The sequence below is a fragment of the Lonchura striata genome, chromosome 1A (assembly GCF_050655825.1).
Source record: "Lonchura striata isolate lonStrDom1 chromosome 1A, ASM5065582v1, whole genome shotgun sequence".
Lineage (NCBI taxonomy): Eukaryota > Metazoa > Chordata > Aves > Passeriformes > Estrildidae > Lonchura > Lonchura striata.
Genome location: NC_140741.1, coordinates 41,135,282 through 41,155,220, shown reverse-complemented (window position 1 = coordinate 41,155,220; position 19,939 = coordinate 41,135,282). Strand labels below are relative to the sequence as shown.

The window sequence follows — 19,939 nt, the reverse complement described above, 5'->3', positions numbered from 1 at the left end:
TATTGTGAATTTTCACATACATTTTGGGTACTTCTGTTCTTGGAATTGTTTAGTAATATCAACACTTCAGAGGGAAGTTATATATAAACTACTGAACCATATAAACTAGTTCAGAAAACAGATTATAGTGATTAATGGAAGTTCCCAATCAATGAAAAAATTCTTAAAATATCATCTTTCTGACACTATACTGCAACTTTGAAGCCTTTGGCATAAATTATTATTTACACTTAATGCACATTGTGCTGATGCGCTTTTCAAAAATCACAGTACTTTCAAAAACGTCTAACAATGTTATGCTTCATTTATTCACATAGTTCAAAAGCAGTTCAATCTGTTAGACAGTGTACATACAGAAAAGGGCAAGAATTTCCATATACACTACATACAGTGTATACTGGCCAAGGAACTTAAAATTACACTTGCAGTATATTTTCAGAATAAAGATGCTTAACAAGAATCTACTATTCCCATATTTATGATATGAACTATAAGAACAAAGAGTTATCAATATTAACATATTTTACTAAGAAAGCTATTTTAAGAAGGAGTATGACTGCATTTAGGATTCTATTTATTTTAAAATGTATTTATGTGTATGTATTTCTTTCAATGCATGTCAGATATTTCAGTAGAGCTAAAACTCTTGAATATCTTATTTGTTTCAATGAGGTGCCATTAACTCCCAGGAAAATAGAAGTAGCAGTCTGCTACATGCACAGAGACTCTTACCCCAGGGTTAAAACAAGGCAGTTCAAAGTTGCTTCAGAGTTTGCAGTGGATTTATAATCTCTGCTAGAAAGCTGCATAAAGACAGCAATGGAGCATTTGCAAAGTAGTAACTTGCTACCTGGACATCCAAGTACCCCCCACACAAGAAATAGAGATGTGGTAAGAAAAATGTAATTTGGGGAAAGAAAAGAATGTCAGATGTGAAAGGTGGTTTCTATAAGAATTCAAATGTTTAAATATTCCTGGCTGGGGAGAAGAGATTTTTCAGATTATATGAAAAAGTTTGAATCCAAAAAATTTAGCATCTAGTTCTACTACAGTAAACTGCTTCAGTTTAGACAACATATTTAGCTCTTTATGGCTGAAAAAGGTGAATTACATCCTAAGTCCTTGCTTTCTAGTAATTATAATACATCTAATAGAGAATACTGAACTTGGGAAACTGGGTTTGTAAGATCAGATAGAAGGGCTTTGTCCAAAGAATGGAGTAAGGAAAAAAATAGAGTAGACTTCATTCCAGTCTGTGTGTCTGAAAATACTCAATCTAATCTCTAATAACGCTAATTATACATTCCCTAGTCTGGTAAACTGGACTTAAAAGGGAACATAGATGAAATAAGTACTAGCCTTACTGCATTTCACACAAGTCCGGCAATTCAGAAACTATGTTAAGACAAAGAATTGTGTAGAAGTTATAAAATCATGTTGTTTATTCAGCTATCTTTCACGTAAAAGCACAGATCAATTTCCAAGTACTTTCAATTCAAGGAAAGAAGGGGTGGAAAGGTGAGAAGAGAAAGAAAATTTCTATACATAGATTAACACTAACTTATCCAATCAGTTAAGGAGCAGCTTGGAACAGCTCCCAAGGTTAAAGCAGCTCCCTTCCCAGTTTTGCTTGTCCAGATGGAAGATGAACACATTTCAGGATTTCAAGCAGTGCTTTGGCTTGGAATCTGATGTGTTATTCCACTTTTAGGTATAAAAACCTGTCAAAATTTATTTGCTTATTTCAGATAGTAGTTGATTAACATGTTTTGAGGACAACAAGATGCACTGTACCAGGAAGGCTGTGGAGGGCAATCAGGTAAGGGAGGGAAGGAGGGAGGGAGGAAGAGTGTCCTAAACAAAAACAGGAAACAATAAAATGAAAGAAACTTCAGAATCTCTTGAATCTGAGTCTCCATGGGAGCCCTTCCCCTTCACCCTTTTATGTCTATTGTTATATCTATTCAGCTTTTATACAGCTGAATTATTTCATCACCTTATAAAAATTCAATTAAAATACGGAAATATGCTGTTTTTATTAAGATGAAATTCTAGCCGTTTGTTTGCTTGTACCCATGGGGTTTTTACCATCTCTTAACCTAATGAAATTTTCTCTATTTCATCTTATACTCATTTATCTGTTAGCCTTTAAATTTCAGTACTACTCAATCACCTTACAATACTAAGGGTATTACAAAATCTTCCAATGGACACCATCAGAAATTCTATATGTGCTTCAGGAACGTCTTATTATTCAAAATATGCTACTTGTTTTCCAGCCTTTGAGGTTAATGCCATAATATGAATTAATACAACAGAAATGCAACAGATGCTTCCATTAAACTTAAATTAAGGAGCAGTTGTGCCAATCCTGTCCTCTCTTTGTTGAAGGTCTCTGGTTCAGTCACCCTTTGTAGTCTTTTCTACCACAAATCTGCATTGGTTATTTATTAAAATAAATACTAATAGTTTTAAATTAGTATGCATTGCAAGAAGTATTCTTTGAAAACCTGAAGAACTGCAGAATAATACAGGGGCACTGGAGGACTAAAATCACATGGTTAAAAAACTACTAAAGAAATTAATTTGCTTTGTTCTTGAACTTATCAGGGTCACTAAGAGAGCCTGTAATATAATAAAATAGCATGCAGTGATGATAGGAGACACTGCTTTATCCTCAAGGGAATTTCTTTTGCAGTTGTCCTCTGAGTTTAATCTTACTTCTGTGACATCTCTTACTCTTCTTACTAACCCAGGGAACCAGGGAAAAGCTGAATAAGCTATCAAGGGAAAGAATTAAAAAGTAGACCATAAACTGAATTTGTGCACTAATAAAAAGACTGCTGAAATGCATAATCTGTTTTTTTTTTTTTCACATTTCACAATATTGTTAGATTTTTAAGTTACACCACCTATTTAGTGAAATAATGCTCAGTGAAATACCAGTTGCAAGCCGGAAGTCAGAGGCAATTTACAACTCATATAAGGTTTCCTCCCAAGCAAAGAAGAAAGCAATAGCCGAAGAGCTTAGGTTTGTATTGAGAAGACTATGATTTTTAAGCCTTTCTAGTTCTGTAAGGGCTATAGAAGCTAAAAATATAATTTCTTGCCCCATCTGTCCTGGATTTCTTTTGTGCTACCAAATTATAGGCTTAGTTTTGATTCAGAGATTCAGACTATGTTTTTTCTCAAATGTAAAATTGGAAAATATTTGCTCAAGGAGAAGATTTCAACTTACCTGATGGAGATCACTGCCCAAAACATATTCCTGGAAGTAACCTGGTGCAGCAGATGATGCTCTAATTGCTTGCCACAGCTTATACTGACAGCCTCCAATATAATGGGACTTAATGCCAGGAAAGTGGTTGTAGTTTCTAAACACAAATGCTTTCAGTGGTGTTCCTCTGTTTACAATGGTGCTTACCGCAGCTACCTAGTAAATGAGGAGAAAAAAATTAGTTATATATGATGATAATAACTATAATATGAGAATGAAAACTTCCCACCATATGAAATTCAAAGTATACATTAATGCACCTCTGGAATCTTACTAGGTTCATTACTTATTTATATTTTTATAATGTCTAGCTAGATTTTAAAAAGTGAAAGCAAAACACAAACAAGAGACCCAAATCCCTAAAGAAAATGCCATTTTTAACATGCAATTAATTGTTTTCACTGGCTATTCTGTTTGTACAAATATTTAAACAAAATTCTGGTGTCAACTATATGATTTTTGAATAATTTTATTTTTGAAATAGTATTTCATTCACAGAAGTCTGTAACCAGCAATACAACAATGCCATTAAATATGAATGTCAGAACTTTCAATCAACTTCTTTCCCCAAGAAAATGATTACTTAATATTGCAACCAAAGTTGAAGGATTGTAGTAAGAATCTCTCCTTCACAAGAATTAAACGTAAGTCTTTCAAGGCTTTTCTTGTAAGGATACTGAAATGTCAGTAACAGAAATCACACATGTTCATCTAAGTGAAAAGCCAAAATGGTATTTCCATTGAAAAAACCCAACTATGACAACAGAAATAATGTACCCTACAGATCTAATCACAAGGAGAAAGTACATGTAGTTATGGGTGAGTGTTAGAATGTGTAAGACCTTTAGAGGTGATGCAGCCAGCCTGGCTGGCACTGCCAGAACACCACTCTTCAGCAGCCAAGTGAGTGGTCAATTCTATCTTGTTTATGTTTTACAGGATAGGGTGTTTTCATGAAACGTTACTCAACAGCACAGCTGATGCTGTGATATTATATGCATTTTCACTCTTCAGATACTTAATTTAAGTAATTTTATTCACTGTAAATTCATCATTACAAAAAATGAAAATATAACTTCTACATTACAATGCAAAAGCAGAACTGCCTGATTCACACTCCATCATTTGATGGATGAAGTTTCCTGTTTCTCTCAAAAGTAGGGTTTAGTTCTAAGCATTACCAGAATCAGTAAGAAAAATAATCCAGAAAATGCAATAGAAAACTTATTAAAAGGATACTTTCATTTCTGGCAATACCCATATACACTCCATGATGCAGTCTAAGCCGCAAAGTGCTCGGCACCTTCTGGAAAAACCATCTTGTCATGAATTTAGCAACAGCAGAGCACAGAACTGTGTGTTTTATTTTGATTTTGCTGTGCCGTGTAAAGAGTGCCAGCACTGACAGCACTATAAAGAGATTAGTGGGAACAGCTAGTTTCAGCTCTATTTATATTCACAGTTTATTACTGAAGAACATGGAAGGAAGCCAAAGATCCCAGTTCAAAGATAACTTTCAAGTCAACATAGGATAGCTTCTCTCTCAGAAAGCAACATACCACACCAGCCTTTTCATGTCCTTGTTTTAGACATGGACTAGGAACGCAGTCAGTAAGGCACACGTTTCTATGTTTAGAAAAATGTGAATATCTTCCATTTAACAGTAAAGCATTGAATATAGTGCTATGACACCAAAACACCTGTTAATTACAGATTGTTCTGAAATATATCCTATTATATTTCTCTTCCTTCTTCACACCCTATCCTTCACCAAAAATAAAATACCCATGCTTTCTCATCTTTCACTCTCATGCTGCTGTATGTAACACCCCTCCTATGACTTAGTGCCTTTTCTATCATACAGAAAGAGAAGAGATCTTGGGGCCCAAGAATGTGAATGGAGAAAATCAGGTACTCCAAACAAAGTGAGAAGAAACCCTGTCCTCTTGCAATACAGTAACACAGATCACAGCTACATGACAGACTCTCCAGACACTAGAATTCTTACATAAAAAAAAAACAAGCTCAGCACAACCTCAAAATGTTGACCCAGCATTTCTATGCTTACAAGGTTTTTTTAACATTTCTGAAATATATTCCAACTAGAAGTAATAAAAATATCAGAAATTGTTGCCAAAATGTAAGAATCTAATTAATTTTTATCTCTTAAAAGCATGGATTATCACATATAGAAGCCTGAAAAGCACTTCAACATTCATGCTGTCTATCCAATGTTCTTCCAGATATAGAATTTACTCAGAACTCTTAAGAGTTGTGAAATATACAATTATTATTTACCTTAGAAAACTGTACTTACCTTTGGACATTTGGACTTTCGTGCAGTTTCAATCATAAGATTTGAGCCCATTTTTTCTCTACAAAGAAGTGTAAAAAATTGAAAATGCCCCATCAGTTTAGCGTGAACAAGACACACATTTTTATCATCCTTATTTCTGAGACCTTTGTGTTTAAAAGAAGTAATGTTTGTATTTCTCTTTAACAATCAGATTTATACAATTGACTTCAATGGACCGACACGTCACACCTTCTAGTCTGTTGGAAATAAGTCTGAGAAGTGACTGAAGTGGTCTTGATTCAAATTACTCAGTTCACATACTTAACCATAAATCATTACAATTACTCAACTACATAGTTACACAAAATACTTTGCCACATTTAGGAATCAAAAAACCAACATTCTTATTAAGTGGCTCGACAATAATGAAAAATCACTTCTGTAGTTACAGAAACAAAAGCTACAGAGAGGAAGATGGCATTCCAAATGATTTAGAAGAAACTTAAAACATCTACATGTAGTCTTCCCTAACAGGAATCCAATATGCATTTACCATTCCTTTCTGAGGTAGTATTTCTTCACATTAATACGTTTTCCTAAATCACATTAATGGTCAGCATTGTAGTTTCTCATCATATCAGGGTCAGGGTTCCCATTGTTAACTACAAGTAGAGGAGACTGGAGCAAACTACCATACTAGCCAGTAATCTCACCTCAGCATCTACTTCAACTTTGGTTTGCTTACAGTAAAGGTACAAAACTCCTAGAGAGTGGGTGGTCAGCGATAATGATTCCAAATAGGCTTTCCTTTAAATCAGCAAGCTTTCTTCCTTCCCTAGAACACAGCACACCCACTGGTGGTGCATCTGCCTTTTTCTGCAAAGATGGTTTTCCACACTGCCACACTTTTAAAGTAAAGATATTCCATGTGCTGTTACTACGAGATCATCCATCTACAGCTTGCACCCATCACAGGAGGCAGTAGCACTTCCACTCTTAAAAACAACATCTTTATCGACCTACTCAGGTCAGAAGACAAAAGAAGCTTTAATGGCTACCACAGCAGCAGTCCTCCATGCAGACGGTAGACTGTATGTGCAATTAGGACAATTTGCTGCTCTTCTAGTGGATATTTGTGCTTGAAGGATGGCTGCAGGCATGTCCTTGACAGGGAGGAAGGGAGACAGGTTCCAGTCCTATAATGGAAAACTCCTCCTGACACAATTCTTGTACCTGTGTAGAAGGTACTATTTTGTTTTATTTTTGCTTTGATTCTAGTCTCAGAATCACCACCAGAAGGGAAGAGTGACATCTGCACTCATTAACTGATTACAGGAGATGAAGGCACACAGAACCATGAAGTAGGAATGAGACTGACAGAGGTGAGATATCAAAGACATTTACTGATTTGCATCACTTTCATCTACTTCTGAAATGTCTGTATTAGGTATTTTTTCCCAAACCCCAAATGCAAAGATTAAAAAAATGCAAAACTAATATCCTCTGCTTAATTATAGGAACCATCAAACTGAGTAACTATGTCATCACATCCTATTTTTCACGAAGGACAGAAACAAATACTCCAGAGTAGGTACAAGAAATCCTTTCAACTCCTGTGCAACTTCAGACATTACAGTCTAAGGTGAAAAGTTTAGTATCACCTCCATATTTTGGTTAGTCCTGTTGCTACCATTAACACTGTAATTGCATATTAAATAAATGGATTTGTCTCACTGTTTAATTTTCTTTTATGAAGTCACAGCAGAAGTAATTCCACAGTTTATTCACATACTGTGTTAAAAAAATAAAGCCTTCTAATTTTATTGAATAGTCCTCTGCTATCAAAGAAAAGAAGAAACTGGTAATTCTCAAGATGCTTTACTACCTTAAATTACCACTTTAACTCATTTGCTTTTACTAACGATAAAGACTCTTAATGTGTGTTGTCTTTGGGCCACTGGTTACTTTTTCCCCAATCTTGCAACAGAAATATTTTCTAAAATGGGGAAACCAGGACCGTAAATAATATTTTAAATGAAACTGTATTGTAAATAAATATAATGGCCTTATAATATTTTATGTATTTTCAATCCCAACTGTCACACACTGAATCATCTCATCTGACCACAAGCATACAGATGTTTCATTAAACTGTCTGTGACAACCCAAATCACTTTTGATATTAAAGTTACTTCAAATCCTGTAAGCATTTTACAGTTTTCCACTCCTTGGTTATTTTGCCATCCTATTTTGCCATTTATCTACTTTGCTTGTCTCTGTCTGTGAACTATGTCCTCTAGACATGACCTACTTAAACAATAAGTCTCTTTCACAAACATTGTTCTTTCATTGCTTCAAGTCACTAATATTGCAACACTGATTTCAACAATGCTATGAAGAACGTATTGTCAACCAAATGCTGGAAGAAACATTTTAAAGGGCTACAGCAGTGATGCAGATAGTCTAGAGAAAGAGCACTCAATGCAAAAGGCAAAATTGTAACTTTCACCCTCTTCCAACAGAACAGTAGTACTAGACTTTATATCATGTGCTGGTATGGAATGTGTAAACCATCTAGTGCCTAGAGAGCAGTATCAATTTATATTTCACTAAGCAAAACAAATACTGAAGTATTATTACTTGTATTCCCAAACACATACATTATCCATTTTCCTACCAAAAGAGAACACGTGATTTTTATCCTACGCTTCATACAGTGACCGATTGCTTCTCAAGACTATAAATTCCCAATATGAGATTTTAGCTAGCTTGTGAAAACCCCTAGCTGCTCACCAAATTTCTCCAGTAGTTTCTTAAGACGGCATGCAAGAAGAAAATTGTATATGTCAACAACAGTCAAAAGAAAATAAAGTTGGAACTATAAGCCAGGTCTTACAAATGCAATTCAATATAGCATTATATACACTGATATGTTGTAAGTAATATCTTCTGCATAACGTAAATTATTAAAACCAGTCCTCAAATTGCAACTCAAGAAATACATAAGAGGAGTTAAAACAGACATACATAGAACATATGAAACTAATTCCCTAAAGTACACTGAATGAAATGTCAGTTAACCAAAATTAGTTATCATTTTCTAAAATGCAATTTATAATATACCCCATGAATGCATTGAACATTAGTCTGATAAAACATCAGCTTAATTATTTTCAGCAAGAATACCTTCTGACAGAAAATACCACCACTGATATTGTGGTAGGACTAAACATGTATTACACACATTACATCTGTACATGTCAATGGACTATCTCTATTTCAAGCAAGGCTGACAAATTAATATTTAAACTACAAAAACACACACAGCCCAAGTAATGCTTTTGAATTCAAAACATAGCATACAGCAGTTTTCCCATGCTGTAACAATGCTAGACCTGACCTTCAATATTGCTGTAAAGAGATACTATATAACCTTGCAATTCCGTTCTTAGCTCCAGGCCCCCATGCCACTGGGAAGCCTCTAAGAATCCCTTCAACAAAATGCTGTGCAGCAATAGCATCTCTTCAACATTGCAGATAACCAAGAAGTCATTTGTTGATCAGCACATTTAATTTTTAATTTACTCTATGGATAATGTATTAACTGCTTGCTCTTGCTATTGCACAGGAGTAGAGTTCTTTATATCCCTCATGTGCTACATCTAGCTGCAGAAAACCAGCGGTATTTTAATTAAAGGCATGTAATATATTTTCAACATTAGGTTATTGTGATTTTCACAAGAATTCATTTAATTGGGCAGGGAATTGAATGACGGAAGACAAAAAAATCTAATTTCTAAAAAAAGACCTTCTGATACCTGAGAAGAAAAGCTCATTATATTAATTTGATAAATGTATTTATTTCTAGAAATATGCAAGAGCACAGAGAAGTGCTTAGAAGCTTCTCTCACCACTTCATCAAAGAAGTAAAATGCTTAAAATTCAGACACTACTGGTAATTCCCACTATTATGTCATAAAAACTCTTTTAATCCCATAAAACTCAGCAATCATATTTCCAAATAAACTTGTTATTACTTACCAGAAGGAACCTTTTTTACCCTTTTACATTTTCTCTCGAAAAAAAAAATATTGTTCAGTTATTTCAGTGGCCGGGTCAATTTATGCTGGCTGGGAAGTTATGACATTAGCTTGCTAAAAATTATAAACAACTGAACTATCAATACAAATACAGAGTAATAAAACTAAAAAATAAAACCTGTAATATAATAACCCTTTCTAGTGGCTTTTCCTGAACAGCCATCAATGTAAGTGTACTTCACAGGCAACTCTGACACTGCAGATAATTTTTCACTGCAACCCTTACAGCTCATTTCCCTTTCAAAGAAAGTGGCAATGGACAAAGCCCTCCAATATAGCAGCAAACATCAGAAATCCCCACTACAGCGCATTATTTCACATCTCACCAATCTCCTTTACTAAAAAGGGCACAGCAGGTGGTTAGTAACATTTGTAGCAAATCTGTAATGAGTCAGATCAAGCAGAGCTGGCAAGCATACAGAAATATAATCAGAAATCAGTGCAGTAAAGCTTACTTTATTCCACAGAAATATAAATCATTACATTAAAAGCATCCAGCATCCTGGTAGATACAAAAACAGCTATTTCAAAAGAACGAGAGTATATGTTAATCCGTTCTAGTTTTTTAAGAATCTGCACACCAGTGAAACAATAACAAAACTAAATGCACTCAGTCATTGCACAATTATTTTTAATCTAATCATCTTTTACTTACTTGAGCATTTTTTCCCATATATCACTGTCATAAAAGGCATGGTTCCAGCCCATTTTGACTGTTCCAACAATGACATTCTGCTTAAAAACATCTGATCCTAACTTATGGTACAGTTCTTCACAATCATCCAGGGGAATATGGAACAACCCCAACATAAAAGCTAGTATAGCTCCTGAAAAAAACAAATATTTTGCAATATTAAAAAAATGAATCCTGGAATAAGATTACAAAAATGGATTAACAGTTAATGTAGTTCATAGGTTAAGAGAATATCTGTCTTGAAACAGCAAGACCAACTGACATTTATTTCACTAAATTCCTGCTCAAAGATCACAAACCATGTTTTAAAGAACACATTCAAGATAGAAAAAGTCTATTTTCAAAAATACAAATATGAGAAGTTAAAACATTTTATTATTTCTTTTTGCAGGTTACAATAAGCATACAGCAGAAAGCAAATGAAATCCACTACTTTACTTGGAAAGAGAAATGAGTAAGAGAAATCTATGCTGTGGTACTAAAAATTTATTTGGAGCAAACTCTTAAGTCAGTAGACAAAATTCTAGGAAAGTTTTGGAAAAATAAGGAGATTCCAGTAGTTTGGATTACATTTGGTTGCAACCATTCATAATTAGTTTCATACATGCTGCCATCTAGTGTGTGCCTAACAAAAATTATGACCTACCCTTGCAGGAACAAAATAACAGCACTCAAAAAGCATTGCTGCTAAATTCCATTAAAAGGACTATGGAAAATTACAATTAATGCATTACTATAATTCTAAACTATATTAAATCAAAAGGGACACACAAAACCCTAAATCTAGTTGTGCCATACTGTGAGAACATGTAATTAAGAATTAGGAATAATGAGGACACAATTTTTTTCAATCTGGAAATAAATGCCATAGGGTTGAATAAAGTTAATTTTAAAAGGTGCCAATTTTTGAAATAAGAGTAAAAATACAATACATGTGCAGAAAAAACCTGCATGCAGGAGTTATAGATGGCTTTAAAAGAAACATGACTTCCAAGCCCTTTTTCACTCTCACAGTGCCCACCAACTGTGATAGCTGAGCATTAGTGGATTGATGGTCCCAGTTTCTTAAAAGGCAGCACACATGCTTAAGGCGCCCTACGCCTACTTGACACAAAGTTTCACCACACTTGACACACAAAGTTTCATCAAGAGAAACTACCTCAATTGCCAAATCACCAGCTGCCTGTATTCAAGGCAGATTTAACACCTAGTAGCAGAGAAACACCATTTTCCTGAGTCATGCAAATCCTCTGCCACATTCTCTTCCTCTAAACTCTTCGGCACCAGTTCTACAGTATCATACATTTGCTATTTTGGTGAGAATATTCAAAGTATTTAGAGCCTGTAACAGCATCATTGCAATTATCTTTCTCTATGACTACCTGCATTTACACCCTCTGACCCCCAATGAAGAGAAGCATGGGGAAGACAACTACAAAGTGATGCTGAATTCACAGCAAGGGCATTTCCAAACTTGAAAGGTAAAACGCTGAACAATAGTAAGAAATACAAAATCTGCAGCAGAAAAGAGAAGTGCAGTGCATAAGAGGCATTCTTCCAATCATTGAATCCATCACTCCTGTAAAGCCAGTTCATTCGACTGCAAGACTATTGGCATATGTACTGTCAATACAAACAGAACTGCCAGCAGTGCTGGCAGACATGCATAGCCTCACCCAGCTATGTCTTTCCATTTATTACTGCAAACTGGACAACTGCAGACAAAAGCTTAATTGTGTAAAGAAAATTTAAAAGAATAAGCTAAGTACTTACTAGCAGTCATAAATCCCAAAATTTGAGGAAGAACTAAAAACAAAGTTCTAGTCCCAGTAGTGGGTAAATTAAGAACACGAGACCTCTCTATCCAAGGTAAAACACCTTTATTCATTGAGGACAACACTGGAGAAGTATTTTGTAGGGAAACAATCTTCCAAAGAAACAACCACTTAATGCTAAACTAACTAACAAAGGATTTATTTGGAAGACTATTAAAAATGTAAAGCAGGAAACTGTATCATGACTACAAACAAATTCTGTCTAGGAGACCTAAACACTCTTTTCCACTATTTTGATTCTATTAAGCAAATTTCTTGAAACACACTTCATCTACTCAGGGTGATCTGTGTTTAATATTAAATTTCTTATTGAATGTAAGTATGACAAAAAATCTGAAGAATGTGGGTTTCTAAAAGAAACTGAGCTAGTAAACTATAGCATACCTCCCATGTTAGAAAACATACTTGTGCTCCTACTGGTCTAACAATTTCTGAAGGAGATTACTGTTTTTAAAGGAGAAACTTATGCTTTGGAGTTTCCTGCTTTCTAGGGAGGAGTAACTTATCACTGAGTCACAAGTGTAAATAAGTCTGGGTGGGACCTGTAGACATCATCTACTCCAACCTCCTGCTCCAACAGGTATAATTACAATAAGTTACTCAGGACTTGTTCAGCCAAATTTTGAGTATCTCCATAGACAGAGATTACAAAGCCTGAAACAGCAATTCCTTCCAGTGTCTGACAAGAAAAACATGATCCCGTAACCTAATTATAACTTCCCATACTCCAACTTGTCTGCTGGCTTTTCTCCTACCACTGTACACCTTAAAATTATTCTAGATGCATGTTCTCTTTATTTTCCCATTAGCTGAACCAGAATAAAGGCCCACTCTTAGCCTTCTCAAGGCCAAATAAACCCAGGTTTTGCACTCTCTCCTTTACATATCATGAGCTCCAGCCCCCTGGCTCTCTGCTAGATTCACCCAGTACAAAAGACACACAAAAGATTAAGGGTTTATAGAGCAGCCCATAACAAGACATTTGTGGCCAGAGACGCTTCAATTGTTGGGTAGGTTCTTGTCCATGCAAGCCAATGTGGTCAGCTTTCTTTGCTCTAGAGTACAGTGATGATTCATGCCCAACTTGTTCCAAACAAGACGAGGTCCTTTTCTGCAAAGCTGGTTTCTAGGCCATCAGCCCACCTCAGACAGAGGGCTTTGTATTTGGCTTTACTGAACCTGCCAAGTCATTTCTCCAGCCTGTACAGACCAATATGAAGAGAGGGCACCACAGCATCAACCACTTCCTCTAATTTAGATAATTTAAGATCTTGCTACATGCACATTCTGTCCTTCTGGCAGGTAACTAATAAAGATGAAACGCTGCTGTTAATAAAGGAAATGCAACTGACTCAATATCAGTTCCTGAGGGATATTACCTTAGTAGTCTGTAGAGCTCTATGAATACCTAAGATAACTGTTTCTATGAGTAAATTAAAGATTTCACATAAATTGAAAAAATGACACATCAGTTTAAAGCCAAAAGTTCATAATGAACTCCCCAAAGTTCTTATTCAGAAGCCAAGACTCTAGAAATCACAGCTCACACTCTAAGTTAGAAACTGCAAACTCTATATTTATTCTCAGATGTTCTTTTACTACATTGATAGCAAAACTCCAACTTGTGGCTTAATAATTACCTGTGCTTACGCCACAGATGTAGTCAAAAAGCTGATAAACCGGCTTTCCAGTTAATTCTTCTAGTTTCCGTAGAGTCTGAAGTGCAACTAAACCCCTGAAACACAAAATTCCCCTTCACATACAATGGCAGTCTTATCTTACATAGCTCTAATCACTTTTCAGTCACCTTTGCTTCATTATAGCGAATTATAATTGAATAACTGCAACAGTAAGAATCTTGAATATTTCAGGAAATAAAAGAGCAGCAGAACACAGTTAAAATAGAATGATGAATACTAAATATGAATGACATACTCAGGCATACCAAACATTGTATTTAACAGCTACAGCCATATTGTTTTACAGCAAAGGCTTAGAGGGTGATTAACTTCTGTAGATGTAGACTAAGGATAGATTTTAGTTGCTTTTCCACTACAAAAGACTTAAATTTTGGTCTTAACAAGGCTATATAATGCCCCCTGGGGCATAGTATTTTCCAGTATGGGGTTTGCTTGGCCTCAATTCAATGTATCTGAAATACTGGGAGAGATAAATTAGAGACCATCAGATTTGTGTTTCCCTATCAAGAAACAGTATCTGGCATGCAGCAATGTGAACTCTGTTGGGATAGAGGGAGATAACTGCCTATGGCAAAATGAGCAAAACCAAACACCATTCAAGCAGAAATACATAAAAAACCAATACATATCCCTTAGATACTCAAATGTGACAGAAATGTAACTCATAAATTGCCTCTCTGGGCATCTATCCATCAAAGAGAGACAAGTATGTAAAACCTCAGAAGTTTTACCTTGTTCCTCCTCCATCAATGGTGAGGATTCGAATTCCCCAGCCTTTCACAGGGTCTGTATAGCCAAGCAGTGCTAAAGTTTCTCTAACAGCAGCCTGAAGACTTTCATCATTAGCCTGTCTCAGTCGCAACAGGCATGGGATTAATTTTTCCTATTGATAAATACAAGGATATTTCATTCTAACCACATGTTTAAACCAAAAAAATCCATTCCTAAATTTACTAGCATGGCATTAAAGTACAGAAGTAATATACTAGTTAAACTTGGAAGAAAATGTCTTCAAATCTGTATTTACCCATGTCTTTCTTTAACAAGGGAAAGGATGTCAATATTATGCTGTACACACCTCATTGCTATAGTGACTACCTATCAGAATTAAATAATCAAGATGATATGTAAATATTTTTAATAGCTAGGAAAGCTACATTTACCAGTTTCGTTTTATTGACTTAGTACCACATCAGCCAAGTGTGATACCACTCTTGTATGAAGCACACCAAGTACAGGCAAAACCCCAGATTTGCTAAACAAGTACTGCACTGCTTCAAAACAAGAAATGCCTTCTAAGTACATAATACCAAAACAAAATTTAAAATGCTTTCCCACACAAACTATTTTTTAAATGGACACTACCACAAAGATGCACAGCATTACAATAAAAATGGGAGCAGTGAATACACACTTTCATAATAAAGTAATTCAGATATATTTATGTGAATGCCTCACCTGTACCCTGCCCAGATGATTCATCTGGCCTGTACTCCATTTCCAAAGGTTACTTTTTCCAGAAATGCTACAATCTGTGTCACAGGTTTGTCAGATCTTGTGGAAAAAGGCACAAGGTTGACAAATGCTCTGATTTAGCTAGTACTTTTAGAATAGTCTACCACCCACCTCCTGCCCTCTCAAAGCAGGGAAGAAAACAAGTATGACTAGATTACACTAACTTATTAGATGGTTCTCTTGCCACCTCTCTTTGAAGAAAGCAAGTAAACCAGCAAAGAAAGTACTGTGCATTTACAATCAACTGTACAGCACATTCCCATCTGGTCAACTGCCACAGGGGACACAGTGTACGACCTTTATCTACCACTGGAAAAAGCTATACTACCTATCCACATGACCATGCCGTATGCTTCTAAATTAAACATTGCAATCTTAAGAGCCTTTAGCTAAACTCCCAGTAGTTTGCATCTGCTTGAACCAACTAAAAAGTTATAAAAAGAGACACTCAAACTGCAATCCTTGCAAACATGAAATATGACTAGTCCACAAAAGCACAGAGGGAGGTTTTATGTTGTTCTATATCAATAATTTGTCAAGATTGTTTTTTATGTAAGCATAAAGACTATTTGCACCTTAATTGCAACTCCTCTGCTCTCTGGAAATTCTAGAAGATGGTAGGTCAGTTCTTCAACCCTGTTGATGCAGACTCTTGGATTAGAGGCTCTCCGTAGGGCTTGAACTAAAGCTCGAGTCCTGTTATCAATACTCACTCTTGCAATGATCTAAAGAAGACAGACAACATAAAACTACTCTGAGAAATGTGCAAAATTTGCCAAGACTAATTTCACCGTGTTATTTTAAGATTACTCAGAAGCAATGAACAGCATGTTGTATCAGAGATCTCCTACACATTCCAAGTAAGCACTGCTTAACTCATCAAGAAAAACCTTTTGATTCTTATTTAGTAGAAAACAAAATAAAGTTTACAACAAGAATATACCAAACAAACATGTCAATATGTATTCAGATGGATTTTCAGGGCAACTTTCTGGTATTTGAACCATTAACAAACCATGAACTTGAAATTACTATAACTACAAAAACTAGCACAACTAGACCTGTCTGTAATTGCATATATGAACTAAATATACATACCTACAGCACACACACAGAGGCATGTGAATATATATATACATACACAGATACTCTTCATATATAAACTTGCATAAACAGATCTGTATCTACATAAAACATCTAATACTTAAACGAAGATGTATCTACACCTAATTTTACATACATATATATATTTGTAAGTTTACATATAGTATGCATATATAAATAAAATCTATAAGTTTTATATATATGCTTATGTATCAAAGTGCACAGAATGAATTGGAGAACAGTTTGGGTTGGAAGAGTTTCAACCTCCTTGCTGTGGGCAGGAACACCACATATATACTTACATGGATGTACAAATACTTATATACAAGTAAAAGTATGTGCACATATGTATGTAAGTATATACTCAGGTATATATTTATTTACGTAAATAAATGTGTATCTATGCTTAAATATAGGTATATACACTAGTGTAGCATATATATATATACTTGCATAAAATATACATAGAAATAATACATAAATTAACACTAAATAAATACTTGCCTTTTCTCTCTGAAGAGAAAGATGCTTCTCCCTCTCTTCAGCAGTCTTGGCCTCTTTTGCTTTCTCCTCATCACTCTTCTCAGACACTTCTTGTTCTTGCTGTTTATTCTTTTCTGATGAAACAACTTTTGTATCAGATCTTAACTTTGGGACCAACCCACCAATATAGCTGTCGACAAAAGCTTGTACACTGTTACTGGGATACGAAAGAAAGTCTGCAATACTTTTTTTAGTGGAAACTGGGAGAGCAGTATTTGTCTTTTCAGCACCCAAGATCTCTGCTTCAGGAGCCGAAGTACCTGCTGAATTCACTCTCTTTTCTTCACTTGTTACAGTATTTGCTGATGAAGCAAGCTTTTTCTTCTCTTCACTTTCAGACTCCTGTAATAAAGCATTCCTCTTTCTTCCTTGTTCCATAACAGAATTATTAAAGTAAGAGTTGATATGATCAGCTATGAAGTTGTAAGTCTCTCCAAAATTTGTAGAAAAGTAGCTTATATGAAAAAGGTGGTTTTTAGTAGATGCTGAAACTTCTGGACTATCTTGACAAGTGCTGCTTGAACTTACTGACACAGATTCCAAGTTTTCACTTGCATAAGTGCATTTCTTTGCAGCTGGGCCTCTGTTGCAATCGTCCTGAGTTCTGACATCTGTAACTTGTTTATCATTTTCTAGATTTGTGCTGGTGTTATTTGCATCTGCACTACTTTTATTTGCCTTACCCAAAGTACCTGAGTGGGACTTTAATCGAGCTATCCGTGACACCAGCTCACTGTGAGTGCCAGACACTGCCTTTGAAACAGATTCTATAGTATTCTTAATTCGTGACATGCGAATGCTCAGCCTTGTAAGTCCTTTAGAAGAAGAAGTTAAAAGTTTGGAAACTCTGTAGTATAAAAACTCATGGCTATAAATGTACTTGTTATACCAAAATGTTCTGCTTCTGGCCCACTTACACCAAGGCTCACTTGTGTGAAAAACTCTCAGGTGTGCAGCATTATTTATCCTCCAGCCAGCTTTAGGTCTACAGAAACACAGATATTTGTTTCTCTGCTTCCACCAAAGACTTTTTGGGTTAATCAAAAAGAATAAATATGCATCCAAGGATAAATGAACTGTCATTACTTATAAATAATTGCACCTTTTCTATGTTACTTTCTACTTCATTCCAAAAAATGTATGTCAGTAAGTAAGTCCTGTAATGTAGTGTTGTCTGAAAAAGAAAAAACAAAACAAAATTAAAATCATCAATGGAAACCCCAAACCAGAAACAAGTTAAACTAAAATCACAGAGTTGTTTAAAACAGATGAAGCTTGTGTATCCTTTTGGTAAAGACAGATAAACATTCAAATAAAATCAAACAATCTCATAGGAAAATCTACTGCTCAGGACATTTGGCAGGTAGCTCACCCCAACATTTCAACATGGTACTCCCTATAGGACAGTTTAATCTCATCTTGAGCAATATGTGACACTTCTCAAAAGTACAACAGCACTTAATGACAAATTAAAAATTGGTTTCTGTTTCTTCAGCAAATCATCCTGTGCAAATACAACGTTTCAAATGTTATTCTATTACCACCCCTTAACAGAATTCCTTACAGGGAAGAGACAGCAATACTTTGATTCATCTTCAACAAAAGGTGCCCATCCTAAGAGCCAGGGGCAGGATATAATCCTTACTCTGCAAAGAAAGGTGCAACTGGTGGAGCAGCACTTTACACAGCACACCAGAGTTGTGCTGATATCGAAGGCGCAAATCCATTATCTGCCGAAAAAACAAGCCCGGGCTTCTGCAGCGCCCGTGACAAACGCCGAGAAGGGCTGCCAAGCAGGCACGCAGGCCAACTCCTGCGCAGCCCGACTCCAGAGGCAGCAGAGGTGAAGCCCGCCGGCAGCGCCATCGTTACTTACGGCCTCCTCTGCCTACGCCGCGCCTGTCCCGCCGGGTGTCCGCGGCGGGCCCCCGGCCGGGCCGGGCTATATAAGCACCGGGGCGCCTCCTGCCCGGGGGCAGGCGCGGCCGCTGTTCCTGCCTTGCGCCATTTCCCCGAAACGCTGCCGAGAATGGCGACATAAACAAGCACCGAGTCCAGGCCGCGCTGTCCCCCGCCCACCTCCCCTTACGCGAGCGAGCCCCGTGCGCCCGGCACGCGCTCATCGTGTTCCCCTCGTCCTCATATTGCCCCAGGACCCGGTGGCGACGCGGCCCGTCCTGGAGGCGGTACCTGCTGGACAGTGTCTCCCGCCTCCCCCCTCTTCCCCGGCCGCCGAACGCCAGGCAGGGGCCGCGCCCTCAGCAGCGGCGCCGCCCCGGCGGAGCGGGCGGGAGGCGGCGGGGCCGGCACCGCAACACCCGCGGCGCGCGGCACTGCGCCTGCGCCCGCCCCGCGCGCCGGAAACAGCTGGGGCGCGCGCCAGCGCCCCACGGGCCGCCGCCGAAGCGCGGTGAAGGGGGGGAAACGGAGGGGAGCGACGCGAGACGGCGCGCGGGGAGGGCGCGGTCAGGGGCGGGGCGGGGCTGCTGCGCCTGCGCGCGCGGCGGGCGGGCGGCGACGTGCGGCGCGGCACGCGCGGGGGCGGGGCGGCGCCGCCGGCGGGTGGAGCGCTCCCAGAGCCGCCGCGGGCGGGCTCAGGATGGACGGGGCGATTATCCGCGCCCGGCCTCCCGCCCGCCTGGCCAGACCAGACCGCTCCAAGCCCCATCCAGCCTCGATTTGAGCGCTGCCAGGGTTAGGGAGTCCTGGGAAACCTGTTCTGGTGCCTTTCTACCCTCACAGTAAAGAATGTCTTCCTAATATCTGACGTAAATTTCCCGTCTTTCAATTTGTGTCCATTACTCACTGTCCTGTCACTATAGTTTCTGTCTTCTCTGGCGTCTGTGTCGGTCCCTTTCAAGTACTGCAAGGAGCT

General features: G+C 37.5%; 1 protein-coding gene across 5 annotated transcripts in view; it reads right to left on the bottom strand.

Annotated features, from left to right (window-relative positions):
• The window catches only part of PNPLA8 (patatin like domain 8, phospholipase A2), a 37,066-nt gene extending 17,651 nt beyond the window's left edge, over positions 1–19,415 (bottom strand). Inside the window, exons 1-8 of one of the 5 annotated variants that reach the window (XM_021545273.4) lie at positions 19,255–19,415; positions 17,026–18,238; positions 15,993–16,142; positions 14,634–14,785; positions 13,843–13,937; positions 10,329–10,500; positions 5,595–5,652; positions 3,239–3,433 (exon numbers count right to left, since the gene is read on the bottom strand). In XM_021545273.4, the coding sequence (XP_021400948.3) occupies positions 3,239–3,433; positions 5,595–5,652; positions 10,329–10,500; positions 13,843–13,937; positions 14,634–14,785; positions 15,993–16,142; positions 17,026–18,147 (1,944 nt within the window). In that variant the 5' untranslated portion in view covers positions 18,148–18,238; positions 19,255–19,415. Of the gene's footprint in view, positions 1–3,238; positions 3,434–5,594; positions 5,653–10,328; positions 10,501–13,842; positions 13,938–14,633; positions 14,786–15,992; positions 16,143–17,025; positions 18,239–18,709; positions 18,905–18,940 lie in introns of those variants that run through there. The other 4 variants (XM_021545276.4, XM_085569437.1, XM_021545274.4 and 1 more) reach the window with 4 other exon arrangements.
• Between the last annotated feature and the right edge of the window lie 524 nt (positions 19,416–19,939).